This window comes from Ptychodera flava, chromosome 11 (assembly GCF_041260155.1).
Source record: "Ptychodera flava strain L36383 chromosome 11, AS_Pfla_20210202, whole genome shotgun sequence".
In the NCBI taxonomy this organism is placed as follows: domain Eukaryota; kingdom Metazoa; phylum Hemichordata; class Enteropneusta; family Ptychoderidae; genus Ptychodera; species Ptychodera flava.
The window spans coordinates 12592931-12612858 of NC_091938.1; the positions used below are offsets into that span (position 1 = coordinate 12592931).

At 41.0% G+C, this 19928-nt stretch overlaps 1 protein-coding gene across 1 annotated transcript in view; it reads right to left on the bottom strand.

Annotated features, from left to right (window-relative positions):
* Positions 1–19015, bottom strand: part of LOC139143519 (von Willebrand factor D and EGF domain-containing protein-like) — a 70375-nt gene extending 51360 nt beyond the window's left edge. The window contains exon 1 of the mRNA XM_070713920.1: positions 18349–19015. Coding sequence (XP_070570021.1) covers positions 18349–18487 — 139 coding nt within the window. The 5' untranslated portion in view covers positions 18488–19015. The remainder of the gene's footprint in view (positions 1–18348) is intronic.
* Positions 19016–19928: the final 913 nt, after the last annotated feature.

Below are 19928 nucleotides of genomic sequence, written 5' to 3' on the forward strand. Positions count from 1 at the left end.
GGAGTGTTATGTTTTGCCTGGCAACTTGTCAAGTGACGCATCCCGGGGATATATTTTGATCTTTTCAAACCCTATGTGAATGTCGTCTCGTTTTTTTCCGCCAAGTGATATGTCTTCGCTTTTATTCAAAGCGATAGGTGTCTACGTACGTTGTGAGTTCGAATCCTATCAAGAATTACTGAATTTTCATGTTGGATTCTTGCCGTTTACTGGCCATTTGCCGCCGCTAAAACTCATTCACTTCGTATGCCCCGAAATTTCCACTTATGTTGTTTGTTGTTCATATCAAGAGTTAAAAGCCTAAATCTTTCGCAATGTTTTTTTTTTCTTTCCATATTTCATTTGTGGAAATGAGATGGTACGACGTCATTGATACAAGAACACCATGCACCATTCATGTTAGAGGTCACCGCTATTTGTAGCTTTTCCTGAGCTGATATTTTTTCATTCTCAAATATTTATGATTATGAAATATTCTTAAGACGTATAAGACAGCGAGGATATATCGGTTTTGCGGTAACGGGAACACAAATGTCATGATGCAAAATAAACCAACAAATCGGATCAGAGGACTGCATGAACTTGCTAGTATATACAGAAACTGTTCGGAAACGTGTTTTTTTCCATAAAGTTGAACTATTCAAACGACAAAAGACATGACGTCGGTCTAAAAATCCGTTTGTTGTAAGAGCTGCTTCGTACAAGCGCACTGATGCAAGGGCAATGCACTTTGACTGTTCAAGTTTTACAGGACAACAGAGAAGTAGCAGGTTGTTAGAAATTGAGTCCAGTTACAGACGGTCAATTTCGAGTTGAACATGCCAAAAACCTAACAACCCACGTGCACATAGAAGACGGAGAAGATAATATTGGAAGCGGACATGGTTTGGCAGGAATCACTTTTAACCTAGGTTGTAAGAGCCGAAGATCGCTTTCTTTTCGGACCATTTCCGTAATTTTTTGTTCCTTGTGAGTGACTATTCATGCTGTTCTGATCACTGGTTGTATCATCGTCGTAAACCGCCGGCCTCTTTACGGCAACGACAGATACTAGATTTTTGCGTAGGGTCATGGAGCAGAAAGAAGCTCTGGCTGGCGAGAAGTGCTTGTACCCGCAAAGTGTGAGGATAGTTCTAATGATTAATAATTCGTCATGTTTCAGTAAGCAGAGAAACATGAATAACTTTTAACGTGAAACAAAAATGGTAACCGAAATAATTTGAAAAGATGGCGATCTTGTCAAAAGTTAAGGTTAGGGATAGAGCAAATGAAACCGTTATAATTTTCAACGATACGTTTGTTTCCCATTTGTGCCCTGGTTAAATTTGTATATGTTACAAGAGTCAAGCAGTGGATTGCTTTGCAGATACAGTGCGTATCTTGTGAGAAAACTCAAAAAACACCTATTGACTTGCCGACTATCGAACGCCCTTAACTGCCAGAAATTTGTCTGGTAACTTCCATCGGAGGCGTTTGAAAGTAAAAACATCGCAGAAAATGAGACTGATTTAAAACAGACAGGGTTACTCACATAAAACAGTAGCGAGAAAGTGCGTCGAACTGCCAGAGCAAAAGTGCAGTGCAGTGTCTGCGCTCTGAAGTAACACCAACAGAACCACAGTTGTCCAAACCTACTTTCACCGCTCAAAACAAAGCATCATTTGACAAACTGTCGCGCAACATGACACCTATTTCCCCAATAACATGAATATGCGAATGAAGAAAAAACCTGACATCAAAACATAGTGTGGTGTACCAGTAATAAACGACGAAATAGACCCATCCAAAACTTTCATTGATTAAATTGGTTTTACAAACATATAACGACTTCCCAGTGGTGTAAAATAAAAATTTGGGTGTATTTAAGGTAGTATGCGCCTTGAAAGTGAGAGACTTAAACTTTTTGCCAAAACTTTCCTTAAGGAATCTTTCAACCATTCACTTTCAAAATTAAGGATAAAAATCGGGGGTCACAGTGCAAATGTTGGTACTGGAGAAACAAATAACTCAAGATTTTTAAATAAACCGTTATTTTAAATTCAAAATGGCCGCCATCCCTATGTTAACTCTATGGAGAAAAATACAATTTTCGAATTTCGAGAAACTGAGCCGGTTAAAAGTTTTCTTACACCAAGAGCTTTAAAATTAATCCCCGCAAGTGGTATATCAGAAAAGAATTGTGAAAGTTTGAGAATGGGAATATTTGTCCCCGAGGGGCGTCCTACCTTAAACGTGGGCAGCATTTGTGGAAACTTTCATATACAGCTATTGGGTAAAAACTATAACTTGCTTCTAAGTTGGTGGAAATGAAATAAAGCGTAAAATGGGCGTAGTATAGTATTAGCACTTTACTACTAAACTTGCTGCGGGTCGCTCACTACATGCTGCTGTTGAATTTAACTAGGGTCAGAGGTTACGCACGCATAAGAATTCTCAGTCGAGAGATATCAACACACCCGGGATAATTAATGGCGGCTTTTTTATTAAGGTGCATCGGCGATTTCTAGGTTATCGTGCCAAATTCGATAACGGTTCCTATCTCACATCATTCGTGTTAAACATTCGCCATTTGAGCGTCAAATTGGTGTCGGACATCCAGATGTCAGAACAGAGCATTGTGGTGACGCCATTGTAACCAATTTCAGTTGATTATGACGATAAAAACCCTACTAGAACATATCATCGCCTAAGCCTAAATACGAATTTATCAGCTTCAAGTGAGCGGGAACAGTTGACAGGCGTTAGTAGTTTGATTACCTATGATTGGACGAGGCGATGCTCGGCTACGTGGCAGATTTTACCACAAGTTCCAACAATATTTAGAAAATCTCAATACATGACCTCCAATTTTAGTGAAAGGAAATTTTGCAGACAGACCCCAGCACAGTTTGTTTATGCAAAACAAGTGGCAAAGAAAGACAAATCCAGGAGTTGCAAGATATTCTGTCCCAACCACTTGGAAAAATAGGTCACTTCTATAGAAACCACGAAATGACGCACGCGAACGACAGATTTACTCAAGATCAAGTCAAATAAAGAGGTCACATTTCACTCACTACCGAAACAGTTACATTCCGTATGCAGTGGATCAACCCAGCTTGTCGGCTCGCTTGAAGGAAACTCAGAACCGTAAAAGAGGGAAGGATTATATATGATGCCGTTAGAGGGTACATAAAATGACGACATTAACAACTCACAAAAGGATCATTTTAAATTGAGACAATACTAGTATAAAAGATACCGCACGAAACTTTGTACTGTACAAGTACGGAGTCATGAACATACAACTCTGGTATTACAATACCATTTACAAATCTTGCAGAAAGTTGCGAATTGTTTAATTTTACATTTTACAGGTTCAGCAGCAGGACGAAACTATACTAGGGTGTAGTTTTTCTGGACACCGACAGTTCTCTGATTTCCATCTCTAGCCCCCGTGAACTGATCATGGTAAGGGTTTTGGCAAACCAAACGGAAATCGGGATGTTCACTTTCTTTGTCGCGATACACGTAAAAGTGGAGTGGCGGCCATCCTGAATTTGCCCTCCCATCCCTATTTCTGAGTTTTTTTTATAAGAATCGGTGCCTCTCATGAACGACATAAACTCTTATCACATATTCATTGTATTTTGTTTGCGACAACGTTAACCTTCCATGCTAAAATTCTTGCCATCCGAATCTCTTCTATGCGCGCATGAAACTTGACTGCCGGTCATTTGTTGCCAACCGCCATGACCGATGACGTATCCGATCGGTGATTGGCTAATCGTGGAAATAATATTACGGTATAGCGTCGCCAATTTTGGTAATGACCCGGTGATTGTAGGGCCAGTAATGCTAACTTTTGATAATTTTTTTCGCCATTTTTTGAATGTGAACCATAATTCCTTTTTCTACTCCACATAACATGTTGATATACAACAGTGTTCAGCTCGTTACCTCAGCCCGTCCGTGTGTAAACTGCGTTGTTATTGTTCAAAACTGACTTCTGGTCCGGACTAGAACTCAAATATAGACAATAACAATGCACTTCACACATATAAACGCTAAGTTGACATGCTAAGTAGTGGTTGTTTCAAGATTCTCTAGGGAGTAAAATAAGAATGTACGATTGATATGCAATATAAAAATTATGAAAACATTATCAAAAGTTAACATTACTGGCCTTTTAAGGTCATTTGTATATTGGACATTCAAGGGAGAGTTGATATTTTTGCACAGCAAAATTATTCAATTCATTGCAAAAGACAATTAACCGGAGGCACACCAAAGCAAACAGTTGCACATCAGTTCTTTTATCACAATAACTGCTTTTATCGGCAGTTGGCGGCAAATGAGTACGCACGCAAGAGTGTAAACAAATAAGCAAGTCTTGAAGTGGATAATTTTATTTCAACTGTCGCAACAAACTGGCTCCTTCTATGATTTATGCAAGCGAGCTTTATGTATGTAGGGAAGTATTATTTTCGTCGTGATCGCAGTAAGGAGAACACTGCCGAGATTCAGGCACAGTCAGAACATCGTTAGTTTACCGAAGAAAGCGGTGCCTAATTCGAATAGGTTGTCAGTATGTGTTAGAGTAAAAAGTAAAAAAAATGTAATGTGACGACCTTTGAACAAAAGCCACTGTTTTGAGAGAAGGCAGTAGCCCAGCCTGGTTAAAGTCCCTTTCACCACAGTGCTCTTGGCAGCATCATGGAGCCTCAGACAAATAGGATCTGAAGGCGGTCGAACTATTCAAGTTCTCTGAAGCTGCTTTCCTCGTACATGAAGAATGTGCAGGTGTTTTACGGTGGCGATTTTCTGAACATTTAATGGAGAACTTTGTGCACCACTGTATCTTCCTGCATTTCCCTTGAAGGAAAGCACGGCCCACGAAAACGTATTGTCGCAACACTTTATCGTCGTAAAATCGCTTACCTTGTAACGGCAGCGTTACGGTAAACGACAGCTTGCTAGCTGTCTTGCAGTGCCCAGAACACCCGATAACGATAACTCTATAGTGTTTTTTTTTCTTGATTAACATTACGACCATTTGAAGACTGACAATACATTCAATTTTTAAAGATACCTCGTCGAAAACGTAAATATCTACCTCTCACGTTGAATCAAACATCAAAACATTTAAATTTGACATATTCTTTTCGGAGCTAAAATTTCCCGATTGCAAAGTATGCAACCAAGACCGGGCCTGAGTATTTCCATGACGTGGAGTATCTTAAGCTTTAGTAACGGCCTTTTCAAAGTTTTACATCGAATAAAAGTGTAAAATAGGTATCCGTTTAGACGGCTGAGATGTTTTCCAATGACTTTTGCTGACAGTTCACTTGAGTTTTCAACTTACAATTATAGGTAACTTCAAACTGTGCCGAGATTGGCAGCGCCATGAAAACACCATTTACAGCAGTACTCACATACGCTCTATGTAAATTTTGGTTTGCGTATTAAGGCGATACGCGCCTCTATGTCGAAAGACTTAAACTACTGCTCAAAATTTCAGTAACGAAAAGTTAAACCATTCCCTTTAGTTATCAAGAACGAAATTCAGGGGATCAAATTTAGGTACCAGAGTAAAGACATTAAAAATGTATTAAACGATTCTTAAAATCAAAAATGGCCGCCATCTCTGTGTCATTCTATGGGCAAAAATACAATTTTTACAAAAATAAGCTGGTAAGAACTTTACCTACTTCATAAGCTTCGAAATGAGCTCCAACAAGTTGTATACCGAAAAATATCTTAAAAGTTTGGGAGTCAAAATATCTGTCCTCAAGGAGCATAATTACGGTACTTTTTATTCGGATCTGTGAGTGTCAGTGTACAATAGATAAACAATGCCTGATTTGCATATGTCTATTTTACTGACGGCTACCTCTTCTCGGACATACCAGAAGTCATTGATAATTGTTGCAGATTCAATTAAACCTATTAAGTTTAATAAAAGCAATAGCAAGTAAATTGTAAAGCGTCCAAGCCATCTGAAAGATGAATTGCGATAATTTCTGTACAGTTATGGCTATGTTCCAGTCTAGACGTATATCAATTTGTGTACGATGATGGCCTAGGAGACTTGGATTGTTCCCCAGGCCTGGCACTGCAGCGCCACAGAAAGGTCGCAGACATATCCACAGCGGTTTGACCCCTTTGTCGCCTCATGTAGACTTTTGACCAAGGAAATGTTGATAAAAGGTGAACCTGTGACCTCTGTTTTATTTTTTAAACTCTGGCACAAAATTTGACCCCAGATAAGCACTTTTGACCTATTTGCAGATAATAATTTTTAGTCCCCACGGACACCGTCCGGGGGGACTTATAGGTTTGGTCATGTCCGTGCGTGCGTGTGTGCGTGCGTCCGTGCGTGCGCGTCCGTCCGTCCGTCCGTTCACGCAGATATCTCAGAGATGCCTTGAGCGATTTCATTCAATCTTGGTACAAGGATTACTTCATATGTCATACAGATGCACGTCGATTTGTTTTGTGATACGATCCAATATGGCTGCCAGGCAGCCATTTTATTACGATTTTTTCATGTACAGAGCCATAACTCAGGCATGTTTCAACTCATTTTATTCAAAGTTGGTACAAGGACATTGACCAATGTCATAGATATGCACGTCAATTTTTTTGTGATACAATCCAAAATGGCCGCCGTGCGGCCATTTTGTTACGATTTTTTCATGTACAGAGCCATAACTCAGGCATGTTTCAACTCATTTTATTCAAAGTTGGTACAAGGACATTGACCAATGTCATAGATATGCACGTCAATTTTTTTGTGATACAATCAAAATGGCCGCTGTGCGGCCATTTTGTTACGATTTTTTCATGTACAGAGCCATAACTCAGGCATATCTCAACCGATTTTATACAAAGTTGGTACAAGGACATTGACCTATGTCATGCACATGCACATTGATTTGTTTTGTGATACGATCCAATATGGCCGCCGTGTGGCCATTTTATTACGTTTTTTCATGTCCAGAACCATAACTCAGACATGTATCAAGCGAATTTATTCAAAGTTGGTACAAGGAAATTGACCAATGTCATACATATGCACATTAATTTGTTTTGTGATACGATCCAATATGGCTGCTGTGCGGCCATTTTGTTATGATTTTTTCATGTACAAGCCATAACTCAGGCATATCTCAACCAATTTTAATGAAATTTGCTACAAGGACATTGACCTATGTCATACATATGCACATTGATTTGTTTTGTGATACGATCCAATATGGCCACCGTGTGGCCATTTTATTACGATTTTAACATGTCCTGAACTACAACTCAGACATGTATCAAGCGAATTTATTCAAAAGTATTTTTATCACAGACCTAATGAAGAGGACTCTATCCTCTCTGAGGACCTGTAATCAAAGTACCCATTACAAGCGGGACTGTGTCATCAACGATGACTTGTTACATGAGAATTTGGCTAAAGTTAACGACATTTAGAAGACATTTATCTGAAAAGTTTAGAGTTTGTTATTCGCAGTTTGAACTGTCTATTGGTCTAAGGTACACCTGTGTTCGATTGGAGTATGCATGCTATCCCGGGGATTGATGTCTAGAATCGTCGCCTCTAACTCACCGATTTCGAATGTCTTTCGAAAAATGCATGCCGCAAAAATCAGCCGTATGTATGTATGTATGTATGTATGTATGTAGTATGTATGTATGTATGTATGTATGTATGTATGTATGTATGTATGTATGTATGTATGTATGTATGTATGTATGTATGTATGTATGTATGTATGTATGTATGTATGTATGTATGTATGTATGTATGTATGTATGTATGTATGTATGTATGTATGTGTGTATGTGTGTGTATGTATGTATGTGTGTATGTGTGTGTATGTATGTATGTGTGTATGTGTGTATGTATGTGTGTATGTATGTATTCTAGTTTGTAAATTGGGGAGAGGCGAGAGCAAAACAGCGAAAGGACCTGTTGTGTTGACTGCGTCTCAAACATGACAGAGTCGTTCTTGATGACGGAAAAAAACAGACACATTAAAATCAACCTTGAACTAAAGTATTGTCGATGCCAGATGTGATGACGAGTTGATAACTACCGGTACCGCAGTTCTTTCTCACTGTCGTAGACAGGGCTGGATAAGTGTATTCCGACCCCCTAGCATTATTTCGCTATGTTTCCAGATGTCCCTAACATCATAACTGTCTGCTTAAATAAAACAGATTTAACAAAAATGGCGTACGTGTCTTTTTCATATCACAAGAAAAACGCCCTTTCACTAGTGCATAGGACCAATACAACAAGCAAGACATCCGTTAAGTAATATCTGGGACCAATACAACAAGGAAGACGTCCTTTTACGGAGGCAAATATGACAAGAAAGACGCCCGTTTACTAATATTGGACCAATGTAACAAGAAAGATGTCCGTTTACTGATATTATTGGACCAATATAACAAGAAATACGTCCGTCTACTAGTATCTGGGATCGATATAACGTCTGGGACCGTTATAACAAGAAAGACGTTCGTTTACTGATATTATTGGACCAATATAACAAGAAAGATGCCCGTTAACTAAATCTTGGACTATCTCAAACTCTGTAATAGTTTATTACAGCTTAGGAAGGCGGTAAAATCATCATCGACCACGGTTGGTTTAGTTGGTATTATACTTATGATGAACGCGTGGCTAGGTTTTATGGATCATTAGTCGAGTTTCTCTCTTTGTTTTGAATAATATAATCATAATGGATTTGCTGTTTTGATCCCCTCTGACCGTCACAATAACAAACTACGGAGCTTATGAGCATACCCAGTCGCCTTCCCTTCTCGGTGGGGATCCTGTTCACGCACCGCAAGCAATCGGATGGTCGCCCGCTCTACGAATATCGCCGTGGTCGCGCACGATGTAAAATTCCACGCCTGAATTGCCAGGGGGATTTGTCACCTGTCCGACGCCTTTTCCGTTGTGTTTTCACTGCAATTAGTGTTCTTTCTGAGAAGTTTTCTTAGGATCGGCTTGTGTTTGCAGTGCGCGTCTCATGCGATTGAACTCACAGACTTGTCTTTCACGGTTTGGCATATCAGCATATTTGCTTCGCGGAAATGTGTTCTGCGAAAACAATCTAAGGGTATCGAATTAAATGCAGAAACTAAGCCCACTCGGAATAACAAGATGTAATGTTCTCCGAGCCGGCAAGTCCGTTCAAATAACGGTGTTAGATGTTACGCAAGGGGTGGGCCATTGGATCCCGGGAGGGGTGGTCAGAAAACGGACATGCAATTATTTTCTTTTAATGGAAAAAAATGACGTTTTAGCCCGTTTTTTCACGAGCCTCCTAAAAATCAACATCTTTTTTCGCTCGAGCTAAAGGCGAATTTTTTTTGGTAAATTTCCATAGCTTCGCGGTTTGTTTTCTCCATTTTTCCTCCCTCCGAAGCACTAATGATCGCCCCTTACATTTACAGAGTCAGCATGAACAGTAAATATATACACGATGCCTTTCTGAAAAACGTGTATAAAATCTGGCCAGGCAATCAAAAACGTGACTGACTGTGTAATATTTTGCCACCTTCAATATTTTTGTCTAAAGCCATTTTCTCGCAACAGTATCCTAACACTGTCACTGACACATTGGCTGTTTGTAAGGTATGAACAATTTGCTCTATTCTTTCTATTCTTTCTGTAAAGATAGAGTTTCTTACTCTACTCAATAATTCACGTCTGAATGCCCAGTTAGCTAACCATGAAACAGAATATGTATGCGCATGAAGTACATTGTTATAGTTCACCGTTGAAAACCGAATTTCAGTCTCAGGACTGAAGTTCGCAAGCACGCATTGTGTTGTGTAGGCAAGGCGAGGCTCATACTTAGGTCATCATCATACTTTGTGAATAATGAAAATATTGTAAACAGGTTTAGCTATCGTCCCCTTAAGAGTGTACATTTTGTTAAAATGTTTCTCTCCCTCCGACGCAAACGTTTGCAAATGTCAAGCACGCTTAATTCCCAAGGGGCAACTTAATTAAGCAATAAGTCGGCAAGACACGCCGTACAATGCCACAGAAGCTTCGGTCCCTCGAAATTCCCACGATCTCATTAGTGCGGTGCCGGAAATTCAAATATCCCTGTAATAGCACTTTGTAATGCTAATCTCGACTTAATGGTCCCCTTTTTTGAACTAATGAAGAATCTTTGGTGGAAAATACAACGGCGTTGTTTGGCTGACCGCTAATTAAACCACGGACAATGTTTCGCTACTTTCCGTGATTAAACCAGTACAAACGAGCGCGCCGCCAGGTGGAAACCCTCTACAGAAGCCCAATTCGTAGATGATATTCGTGGCTTTCAAATGGTGCGATCACTTTTGCGATAAAATGCATCCGACTTTCTAATAAGACGTATACGCATTCATCGCTTCTTAGAGGGCTGCCAAAATAAACTAGGATTCGCTAACCACTTCAAAGGCGCCGACACAGGGATTTGGAGGCTCGACTTTGCAACTGTTTAAAGGGTTTACGTAAGTGTACATTCTCAGTTTTGGCGTGAATAAATCGGAAATTTGTGGCGTTGGAAGATCGTATAGCCGTCGGCGATCACTGATGGCCTGGGAAGATACACTGCAGTAACTTTGTGTACACTCAATGGGTGCAAAAACACAGAACCCTGGGAAATAGCTTGATGCCGAATAGCGTGCGAATTTCTCCGAGGGGTTAATTGACCTCGAGGTCACAGAACACTGCAAGTGTCCCTTTATCGACAGCCATAACTGCACAAGATGACTTCCTTCAACCTAAACGCAAACTTTGCGCACTGGTGTGGCTTTTTATACCTACCTGACTGTTACGGATGAACCAACTGAGCTATATTAGGGCACAGTCCCTCTATCCACTGTGGGACTGTGATTAGGGACAGAGCAATGACATTGGAAGGTGTGGTCACGACTCATAAATTCACCTGCATACACGGATACGTTTTGTGCAATACTACGTCAATCCGGGCAAGTTGTCAAAGTTGAAGGCGTCGACAAACAGCGATTAAACACCTCGGGTAGAATTTTCTGAAGCGGGTATAATCACTCAGTAGTTTAACGCTGTGCAACAAATTATTTGCTTAGTTGTAAACTTAAAATAGTCTATGGCAAAGTCGCAATCGTTTGGTTTCCAGTTCGTTAGTTCGATTTCCTGTGTTCTTTGTATACCTACGGATTTATCGGTAGTCGATCCTCTTACGGGAATAACGCGCTAACAATGCGTTTAGCAGCGGATGTCATTTTCTTCACAGACACAAATAACTTGGTTATCTTGTGTGTATAACTGCTGCGGACTGGGGGATTGAGAGAGAAGCTTAGGTCATACGGGGTGTGAACGATTTAGCGAGTCAAAACAACAAAGAAGAGGGGTCCTGTAGCGATTTGCGCAATGCGAAATCGACGCATATAACGGTAAAAAATTCGCAAAATATTTTAGAGTCGTACGGCAGAGCAGGGAACACGCTATAGTGAACGGCAGTCAATCGATGTCTGGGGCTCTACACTTTCCGAAATGCAACGAATTTTTAACGCGTCGCCGTTATGTTTACCCGCGTCGGCAATCCGCAGGTAAACAGAAAAAATCAGTGCACATAAAAGTGCCGCCAGTTGGTACTTTTGTCGGGTCATTCTGCCCTGAGCAAATATAATCGCAAATGTGTGTACACTGGGACTCGGAGTCACTTTGTATAGACTGAATTAACGGTTCAAACGTTGAAGTTCACACAAAAAGGACACTGATTTCTCTACGGGAAACTTATCCACAAGGGAGAGCATCAAGGGCAGGTACAACATCATATTAGCCGGCATCGGCTGGTGTTCCAAGCAGGCCTCTAGGTTTATTTCCTTCTTGGGTTTTGTAGAAAACCGTCAGGCTATTGACTTGACCTTACTCTTGTGTTCATACGTAATCCGCATATGCGACGATGGTAATATTTGACCACTTATGCAACGGGGAAGCTTTTACTGAAGGAGGCGATGAAGTATAGGTTGGGAGGGGGAGGGGTTCTAGCAAATAAATGAAACTTTATTTGTAGAAGATTACATCACAGGAAAGGGAAGGCTTGCACACAGCACTGAAGGGTTAAGATGCACGATGCCGAGCTACAACAGAGAGTGCCATTGTGTTCAGGTAAGTATCATTTACATAACAATGCAGGAAATCGAGGGTTCTATCACACTTTCAACTTCTCATAACAAAGTAGGTGCTGAACTGAGGAGCATCAATGAAGGCTCATGCGCCGATTGATATACATCAGCAGCAGAACGAGCACTCATCCTAAACCCCAGACTTTCTCACTAAACGGGCTTGACCATCAGAATTTCAAAGGTTCAAACAACGGTTTTGAGACTATTTGACGCAAAAACGACCACTAGCTCTTCGTGACCGACCGTTACGTGCTATACTCCATAAAAGCAAGCATGTTACGGTGCCAAGGCTGTCCGAGTGGAGCTTTTTTGGTGCGGGTAGTGCAAGGAGAACGTTCCATCCATGAGCAGACGATGGAACCTTGTCTCCCGCAGAGTCGAAAGTTGGCACTGCTTCGACCGACCGAGACCGCTGCCACGGTAAACAGCCTAAATTCGGTGAAGTTACTAAAATAACCACAAAAGTATTGAAATACTCAAGCCTTTTGAATATTTCTATTCCGTTTGAACTCATAACAAACCCTTGCTCGCGTTAAACTGTTCTTTACAACAGTAAAAATATTGAAAAAGTTAAATATCGCCTCCCAATATGTTATTGTCACATCGTAACTTACACGAGCGAAGTAGCTCCTGTTTTGTGCGGTCTTGCACATGTACAAGTAGGATTGTGACGTCAAAATATCGTCATCTTCGGAAAAAAGTTATCCCAGTGTGCGTGAAATACCGAGAAGTAGAACGGTACAGTTGCTATATGAACACTCTCAGTTTTGGTATGCTTCTCGACTGTTTATATATTTGAACAGCACTTTGAAAGGGACTTACACACACGGTTAAATAAACAACTTACTTATTTCGCCAGTGTCTCTGACACCGTGTACACATATTCTTCGGTAAACAGTCAAGTCGAGTAAAAGTACACGCGGGCACATTCCTTGTGGCCAGGTTGTTTTAATCTTTAAAAATATCGTCGGGTAAGTGATGATGTCTTCTGTTTGGGCACTGGGCGCCAAGAAATGAAAGATTTTACATGGCGTAAACTTGACATTTTTGTCGTAAATCGCCATGAAAAGTTTGTATTTCAGTATGGCACTTTCCGTCATATTTAGTATTATTTGAAAAACCGAAAAGAACGCCATTCTCTGTCTTTACACCGTTGGTAAAAATAAAATTTCAATTTTCAAAAAACCCAAACAAATAAAAAAGACAAAAAACCAAAAAACAAAAGATGGTGAAATCACAATTCACTACATCTGTAGGCAAGTCCGAAGCTTTCTCCCCAGAGGAACGCACAATGCCGTGAAATAATCACTTCGCAGTTCGAAACTAGCTGGAAGATGAGAAAGCTTGTCGGCGGTTAATTGAATTCAGAGGTGCCTAGCTGAACTAGGAAACATGCCGTGTTTCTTTATTACGTTCATGGGGTAATTACGTCCAAGCTTGGGGACACTTAATACGCGTAAGTAATAAAATAACGAAGACCTGAGACGTGGCTTGAAAGGGGATCTGTGCTGGCGTGTTTCATGACATGCCGCTCATCCGCAGTGAATCCCCCACTATAATAATTCTTGGAACACACATCTCTGCCGGCATTAAATCAAAGTTATTAAATGCGTCGCGCTTATAGCGATAGATAGTCACTGCTCTTTACCGGCGTGAATTTATAGCATGGCTTCTCTCCAAGGCGGTCCGTGCGCTGAAAGCCAAGTCACCGCTGTCCTGTTCACATCGATTTGCGGTGGGAAAATCATTTCAAATTCTTGTTCGGAAATAAATCACTTAGACCTACATTATGTGTGGGAGAGTTCACGCCCGACAATCCCCGCTGAGGGAATTACGACCCCTCTTTTTTGATTTGCATATTTTACATGCACAATTCGCTTTTTCTGTATATTGAATCTCTGACGCACACTACTTTGGGAGCATAAAGTCTGGAGGTCAAAGGGCAACATTTCAGCATTCCGATATACGGTCTCTCAAAACCTTCTGCCGCGCGACTTCGGTGGGACTGGGCATTCCTGAACTAATGACGGTCATATTGATTTGCCTGTTGGTATCTGCACCCTAACCTCCATGCAAGAGAGCTATTTCTGCTTGACTTACTCATTAGAAACTGAGGAACGACTGAGAAGAAACTCATTCAGTAATACCGTATTATTTAGCATCAAAACGACAAGCGTATTACATTCTCAGAAACAGCAAGCAGTGGAATTTTCACAAGAGCATTTAATAAATAAATAAATAAATAAATAAATAAATAAATAAATAAATAAATAAATAAATAAATAAATAAATAAACAACTAAATAAATAAATAATACGTATATGTGTGTGTGTGTTCGTGTGATGTTTATCACATAAAATCATTTGACGTATTTTCGTATTTTGTACTATTTCGTTATATATAATATATATATATAGGGCCTATATGTACACACACACACACACACACACACACACACATATATATATATATATATACATACATATATATTTATATATATAAATATATATAAATATATATATATAGTATGTATATATATGTATGTATTTGTGTGTCAGTATGCATGTATGCTCACATGTACATGTATGTATGTATGTATGTATGTACGTATGTATGTACGTATGTATGTACGTATGTATGTACGTATGTATGTACGTATGTATGTATGTATGTATGTATGTATGTATGTATGTATGGATGGATGGATGGATGGATGGATGGATGGATGGATGGATGGAAGGATTGATGGATTAATGAATGGATGTGTATGTGTGACGTGTATGTCTGTGAAGGACTGTCTCCAAATAATCATAGTCAATGTTCATTAATTAAGCTCAAGATCGCCACGCCTTTCAGGGATCTTCGCTACGCTCCACTGCGACTTCGTTACACAAGATGAATTCAAAGCAATTCACCCACAGCCAGTACCACCCCGCAGTTGGTTATGTCAGTGCGAAAAGAATAGCTTTCTCGCAGAAAATGCCAAAATAGGTATACATATTACTTTGCAACAAGGGCATTTTTCAATGACCTGTGCTTATCGTAGACACTTGTAAAGTTCATAAAAACACAAGTAGGTATACATATGCATAAGGGCATAAAGGTGTTTAACACTTCTCATCGCCGCCTCCCAGCTGAAGAAGCCCAACCTCGCTGATAGGACACTGTAGGGAGGTAGCCACCAAAATGTGATCGTGAAAAGGTAAAGTTTTCAAGTCTCGCAGCGACCAAAATGCACGCAATTTAAAACGCCAAATGATATTGTTCATATTCGTACGACAAAACACATGAAGGCTGGTGGCAGACGTTCTCTCGTAGCAGTCATTGGGACATGATCATGTCTACGTACGGGAAAACATCATACCAGAGGTGATTACAGATATTTTGTTCCAAATTTACGACTTTCACAGGATTTATCGTTTGCGTACTCGATGTTTTACATTGTTGTACATCTAGCCATTTTGATTTATATGCTGATCTGTAACCCGCAGGGTTATGAGGGGAGACCAAATTCTGTTTGCCTGGACTTTAAGTATGGCGCTTTTTCTCCGGCTTTAGTGAACCGTGCAAGGAATTGAGAATTGCAAGTTTGCAAAAAAGCTGTGAAATATCAAACATACAAGTTACCGTTTCTTTTAAAGGGTGTCAGAGGTCTGTTGTATCGCAGGATGCATAGTGTAATTCATTTTTCGCAATCTAATTTGAGAACGAATAATTTTCCCGGCATAATGCAATTATGTAGATTTACTGTCGGACGTCGATTCACAACGTAAGATGTACAGGAACAGCCGCTGTTATCAGGAAGTGGCCTAATTAATGACTTAAATAGATAATATGCTGTTGGTTTTTTTCTGTTGTGTTTAAAGGATAACCTTCAACAAACATGTTTTGTAGTAGCGGATGTTAGTGTTGTAGGACACAGAGAATTGGCTTCGGGACCAACTCGGGTGGGTTTCCGGTGAGGATCTCGTGAAAGATTCATGACTCATTGTATTCATTTTCCTGATTAATAACAGTCCGAAACCATCAAAATGTTTTAACTGTTTTGCTATCCGGATTGCCGACGGTTTAATCTGGAAGTCACTGTTACATCAGTTGAGTAAATGCAGGTGTCGTCCTATGGCCATGAATGACGAATGATTGCACGAGAACACCCCCTCGTCTGCAACGCTGCGCCTAAATATTCATGCAGTTGTCGAATCGCGTTTTCCCTCACCCTCAGGGTCCATAGGCTTGACCCTTATCACTCAAAAATTACACAACAAATCGAATCTCTCGCGTGTGAGTTGTAGAGTGGTGAGAAAAAGCAGGGAGAACGCCATTAACACATTACTTTCTTTAATGTGCTCGACGAGGCGAATCTAATATGGACATTTCGATTGCCTATTCAAGAACACAATATTCAAATTTTCTTCCAACGGGTTGAAAATCAAAGGCGAATAATGTCATGATCTCGGATTTCTATTAAACTCGGCTGTTGATGATTTGATTTAGCGAAATCCAATTTTGCGTAAAATAATCCCGCTCGACTTAGTATACCTGCTGAAGCGGAGAATTAATTCAATGAGGAATGTTTAATCGTTTGGAACTTGGCGTGTGAGAAGAGAGTCTCTCAACTTTGAGTTGCGCCAATCATTAGAGCTCAACAGGTTTTGCGGCCGTTGGAGTACAGCGCTTCTAGGCTTGAGATTTCAGTGATGGAACCGAGCCAGAAAGTCTTTCAAGAACATGAGAATGGCAAGTGAGGTGCATGGGGGTGCCATATTGCTCAGTCTCTCCCCTTCCCACACCGTGGATGCCTTGCGACCGGATTTCGATTCGGGATCCCTGATCGGGAAGCTTCATGGCGCGCGTACGGCCTCTCCTTCCCCTTTCACCTGCTACGGGAATAGGAGATTTATGGCCGAGTGTCATCCCAGACGACAGTGTTGTTGTCTCTCGGCCAGGAATAATCGCCAACATGCGATGACCAGTGGGAACAAAAGTGAAACAACAACGTCCATGTACTTCTCCCAACTTTCCCCTACAATAATAAAATGGACGTAATTAATAGTATAAAATAAACACCAGAGAGCGACCCCGACGATTTTTTTTTGCTTTATTATAGAAAACGAACGTTTGAACCGCCGTGGTCAATTACATTAGTCGTCACCAGCCGAAATCCATCTAATGACGATTATTCGTGTAAAGTATACGTCAGCGGAATGGATGTATATGTGTGATTCCTGTGAGAAACTTTTGCCACGGTTTGTTTGCTTGAACGCCGAAATTTGAGCTTTATCGGCCAATTTGGGGAAGGTCGGGACAGCGACTTGAAATATCGAGCTCCAGACATCACACCGAATGATGCATGTGTGTATATATACAGACGCGAGTTCGCATGTTACACGCCTTGCTAAAACAAACTGAACAGGCTTGTCAAACTTAGTATAAACTTGCCCTGCGAGATTTCAATGGGATTAGTAACGTGGGCATTATGTGGAAAGGTCCGCTATCGGCTTCCATCAGAGACGCACTGCTCTGTGGAAAGTATAACGGGTGAGCAAAACCGACAACATGTCTGTGCGTCTGCTGTCGTCTGGCCGCAAATCAGGCGCATGTAGTGCAAATCTCATTTCAAGCAAGAGTGGCGGGAGGCGACAGACGGTGTAATACTGTACGCGGGCGACTCTAAATATAATACTAGAAAGGGGATTTGAGACCGATTAACGGACAAACGAACGGAACCTAGCATTCATTTGGTCGGAGCAAAACCCATTCACACAAACCCTAAGCCCCGTGAATGCGTATCTGCAACATAAATAAGGGAATTAGCAACAATTACGATTTGCAAACGGTCTATAGCGGTTTGCTTAACTTCTGTATGGCGGCAAAAGCAGGCTTCAGCACGCACGGGTTGTTACTATTAGCCGGCTTGATTCCACACTGTGTAAAGCCGTATGGTTATCTGTATCTAAACAGTAAATAATTATCGCGCCAACTCCCGACAGAGCATATCTGAACCCCCTCCGTGTCTTCTAATGAAATGTTATCATAGTTCACTGCAAAATTAAAAACATGTCCCGAATGTAGGTTGGTGAGCATATAAAGCTCCATTCAACCGCGTTCAGCATAAGAGCACGCCAGCAGACAGGGATTAAAGGTAAAACGTGAAGGACTGAAGGCTGGAAATATCCTTACCTATTTGCCCGTAGGTCGTCAAACAAAAGCTAAGAAGTAGCAGAGCGCCAAGGCTCATAGATAGAAACGGTCCGTATGTTCTTCCTGTGAACAGCATACTCCGAGACAAGACGGTTCCAAGCGCTAGGGAGGATCTCATAGTCTATCGGACATCGCAGTACAGAACGCAATCGCTGTCAAAGAATTGTTTTTTCATGCAGTTGTCACGTCTTTAAACGGACAGGATGAAATAGAAATTATAAAATGCTGATGAAAATCTCGCCAGTAGAACCAATCAGCGAGAAGGAACGCGAGTAGCTGGTTAGGTATAACAGAGTCCCAATCGGCTTGGCTGAACAAGCTTGCGGGAGATGGTGTAATCTTGCCAGACGCTTATAGTGAGACTTAAGACCTTGTTGTGCGATAGCTGCAACACGATTGCTCGTGTAGCTGCAGATACACTGACTCTTCGATCGTCTCGGCAGAGATTAGCCGTGTAGAAAAAGTGCCCCGACGAGTGCTTGGGTATAGGACGATATCGACTGACTGAGATTCCAGACCAGAACGAGAAGTTTAAGTTACTCGAGAAAGCGGGGTCAGAACTTGACGTATAGCTGACACGGCTGTGTATGACTGGCGCGATACGATTCCAAACCGTGGACTGAGAAAGCCTGCAGCAGACAAGGCCAAGATAAACTTTGCCCGATACGTGCCCTGTGTTTTGATACGTTGATAGGGAAACCACGTGACAGTCCTGACATTCATTCACGTTGGAGAGGGTTTATCGCGGGGGAGATTAGAATTCAGAGCTACCACGGTTAGTTTGCGTAATCGGTTCGATATGCAACCCTCTTGGGAATATCTACATAACTAATTGGGGGTATATCAGCATTTGTGGAGAAGAAATTCACCCAAAGAAATGTTTTCTGAAAAGTCTATACTTCACATTGCGAAGACTGACAGTTGACAACAGCGATGTTTCAACATCCACACAAACTTCAGGATACGGGGGGGGGGGGGGGGGGTGGAAAGGTGGAGCCAGGCTAGCCTAAACTGATTGGGGACACTGAAGAAATTGCAATTTATTTGGTCAGCGTACAGTCGAGAAACTTGACTTGACTTCAGAACAAAGTCGACGTACAGAACCGCGTGCCACAACATTGGAACCTCACATTTATGCCAAACCACAGTCTCTCCCCCAAAGAGACTGTGGTTTAGCTAAACGTACCACTTTTTGTGGGCGTGTATAGAAGGTCCAATCTTCCGATCTATTTTGGATATAATATCGCACACATAAACGGTAGACGTGAACCACGAAGCGTACAAAATAGCCAATATTAACAAGTCAAAATGAAAAAACAGAAGTAAATAAACAACGAAAAGAGAACACATTCCTGTTTTGATGTGTCAACATCGTCCCCAGGGAAGAACTTTTTGTTGGCGACAGTCGTGTCCATAGATGCGTCAGGTATTCTATCATGCTTTGCAGGTGTCCAGGGATTGACTGACAAAAAAGCGAAAATACAACTGTTTTTACGTATTTGTTCGCAATTGATATCATCTCTCTTAAATCTCTAGCCATTAGACTTTCGATTATCGTG